This window comes from Arachis stenosperma, chromosome 8 (assembly GCF_014773155.1).
Source record: "Arachis stenosperma cultivar V10309 chromosome 8, arast.V10309.gnm1.PFL2, whole genome shotgun sequence".
In the NCBI taxonomy this organism is placed as follows: Eukaryota; Viridiplantae; Streptophyta; class Magnoliopsida; order Fabales; family Fabaceae; genus Arachis; species Arachis stenosperma.
This window is the reverse complement of record NC_080384.1, coordinates 19,379,976-19,383,135: the sequence shown is the minus strand read 5'-3', so window position 1 is coordinate 19,383,135 and position 3,160 is coordinate 19,379,976. Positions and strand designations below refer to the sequence as shown.

General features: G+C 32.4%; 1 protein-coding gene across 1 annotated transcript; it reads left to right on the top strand.

Moving 5' to 3' along the window:
- Positions 1–1,030: 1,030 nt before the first annotated feature.
- LOC130945151 (50S ribosomal protein 6, chloroplastic) lies at positions 1,031–1,517 on the top strand. Its single transcript, XM_057873846.1, has one exon. It carries the CDS (start codon positions 1,107–1,109, stop codon positions 1,404–1,406), a length of 300 nt encoding a protein of 99 aa, XP_057729829.1. The 5' UTR covers positions 1,031–1,106; the 3' UTR covers positions 1,407–1,517.
- The last annotated feature ends 1,643 nt before the right edge of the window (positions 1,518–3,160 follow it).

Here is a 3,160-nt window from a genome sequence, read left to right as displayed (position 1 = left end):
ATTCTGTAAATTATAATGCCTAAGATAAAAAATTGTTCAAGCCATCCGATAAAAAAAAAGAAACTCAATCGAAAATAATAGATCCTAATCTATAAGATCAAATAATAATAATAATAATAAAGTTTAATTATTTTATTCGTCTAAATAGTTTTATTAAATTTATAATTAGATTATATTTTTTTCAATTAAATTTTTATATTATTTTTAATTTTATAATTAAGTCTTTATTAATATAAAAAATATTACAATTAATAAAATATTTTTTTACAAATTAAAAGATATCTACAATTAAGAATTTAATTAGATTTTTTACCACGTATTTTTTAGGAGAAATATTTTATTAATTTTAACGTTTTTCGATACAAAAAGAACGTAATTATAAAATTAAAAGTAGTATAAAAATCTAACTAAAAAATATAAAAATCTAATTATAAATTTAATGAAATAATAATAATAATAATAATAATAATAATAATAATAATAATAGATAACTAAGTTAAGTTGGTTGAATATCTAATTCATTTTTTTATTTTAACAAGTATAGGGTAATTTCTTTTAAGTTGTTTTGAGTTAAGTCTTAGATGAAAAAAATAAATAATATTAGACAGTAATATACCATTTATAAAATCGTCAAATGAGAATAAGATTATTTTTAATAGCACCATAAATTAGTTTTCCTTAGATTAATTATTGAATTGAACGTCATTAAGTAGAGTAATGGAGGTAAAATTTTAGTAGTTACTTCATGGGAAAAAATGTAAATAGAAATAATATTATATTTCTTTGGCTAAATAAAACTTAAATAGGATTATTATTATTATTATTATTATTATTATTATTATTATTATTATTATTATTATTATTATTATACATAACAACTCAGGAAACCCTGGCCACCATGGTGGCATGGTCGATCCAAACTACCCTGGCATCCTCTTAGTGGGCCTTCGGTCTGTTTGGGCCGAAACAAAAAAAAAAAAGCTTAACAAGACAAAAAGAAGGGTAGTTAAGGAATCTCAAAAGGATTTGATGGTAGAAAGAAAGATAAGGTGGGAGAATTGGGAAAAACAAACCACAGAAAGAAGAGTGTGATAGAGTAGAGAAGCATGTCGACGGTGTCAAGCATATTCGGTGGCAGATTGGTGGTGGCGCCGGTAAGCAGCGGCGGAAGTCGGATTCCGATTGGAGTAGGAGGAGTGGTGATAGAGTGCTCTTCTCGGCCGAAGAAGAAGGCAACGGCGCACCACATTAAGACAAGGCCACGTAAGACCCAGCCATGGGACATCAAGCGCAAGCCCACCGTATACCCTCCTCTCCCTCCTCTACCTCCTGAATGGTCCGTTGTTATTCCCGCCGCCGATGACTCCGACACTCCTCCTCCTCCTCCGCCGCCTCTTGCTGCTTAGGTGTTGTTGTCTTATTGTACTTTTTGTTGTGTATTTTGAAGCCTTATGCCTATGTTGCTGCTACATACTCTGTTTTATTTGTTAATTAAATTAAACTATGGTGCTTCTTTACTTTCCCTTGTTTGATTCATGAATCTGTTAATTAGATTGATGATTAAAGAATAAATTTGATTTTTAAGGAAGAATTGAAGGGTGAATATGACACACTAGAATAGATAATGAACTAGCTCATGACTACAAGTGTGACAGCCGTGAGGTCTTACTCAAAGTTAAAAAAAAAAAAAAACACTATCCATTTTAATCAATCTATACTCCATAGTGGTAAATTGATGACTTTAGAATGAAACCAATCCAAATATTAATTTGGTCGTTAAAGCCATTTCTATACTCAAAATTTCTGTCCAGAGTTTTAATTTTATATCAAAAGGTCAAAAACAGTTCTTTTTCCACGTTAAAAAAAGGTAAATGGAAAGATAACAAAATAAGTTTTTTTTTAGTGAGAGCTCTAAGGCTAGTAGAAAGTTTGTAAACCTCATAAACAACACTCTTGAGTTCAAGTCTCAATGGAGACCGTGAAAAATCTTTAGATAGAGTGGCTTAGAGTGTGTATGAGAGTTGTATGAACAAAAAAAAAAGTTTTTTCTAGATATTTCACAAGAGTAGGTAGCAAAACAAGGCAAAGCTTTTAATATATTTTTTTTGGATATTAAAACGGGGCGTAAAGTCCAAAATTTGCATCAAACTAATCATCCGAGATAAAGTCCTACAATGATCATTAAAGATTTGATACAAGGAAGAAGGGGTTATATCAACGAAATGGAAACTAAAACTCTTTTGTAAACCATTCTTTGCTAGCCAATCAGCTGTCCCGTTTCCTTGTGTGTGTGTGCTTAATGATCATTTGCCAATCTCGAGTTAACCAATTCTGGATCTATCTAGCCAAGGTACTTGAGTGCCCCTGAGCTTTCTTCTTATTACTCAGCAGTTCTACCAAGCCTCCTAATACCAAGGTCCCCAGCACTCAGCTTGGAAGGCCGAGCAAACTCCCAGGTTCGAACTGAACCCAGCAATCCATCTCCCCCACTCCGTCCTTGAACTACCCAAAAGTGTAAATTTATTTGCAATTATAGCAAGTGTGCTAGTTAACATCTCAATTAAATGAGCAAGGGTGATTTTCTCTTTTTTGAGTGAATACCCCATCCGGCCCTGACAATTATCTCGAAAGGACAACGAGACTCCCAAGAAAAAAAAAAAAACCCCAATCCGGCCTCTGATAAATTTTTTTGGGACTGATTAGCCCCTGTGCCAAAAAAAATAACATTGATTTTTTTTTTGCACGTCCTTTCGAGATAATTGTCAGGGATCAGGTTGGATTTTTTTTTTGTCAGGGGCCGGATTGGGATTTTTTTTTATCAAGGATTTTGTTGTCTTTCGAAGTAATTGTCAATGACTGATTTGGATTTTTCTCTTTTTTTTTTTTGGGTCATTACACTACTCACACACCCACACTTGAGGTTTTACTCAAACCTCATTCCAGTCTTAGCTGGGCTTCAAACTTGGTGCAGCTTGATTTATGTAGGTTAAAGAACTTTTAAGCCTAACCCATCTAATTTTGACTGGTAATCGGGGTTAATCATATAAATCTCACACACCTCTATATTTGCTACAGGACTTCGGATGCCCCGTATTGAATATATACAAAATAATCTGCTGTGAAAATCTTATGATAGGTAGGAATATTAACAACCTAACGT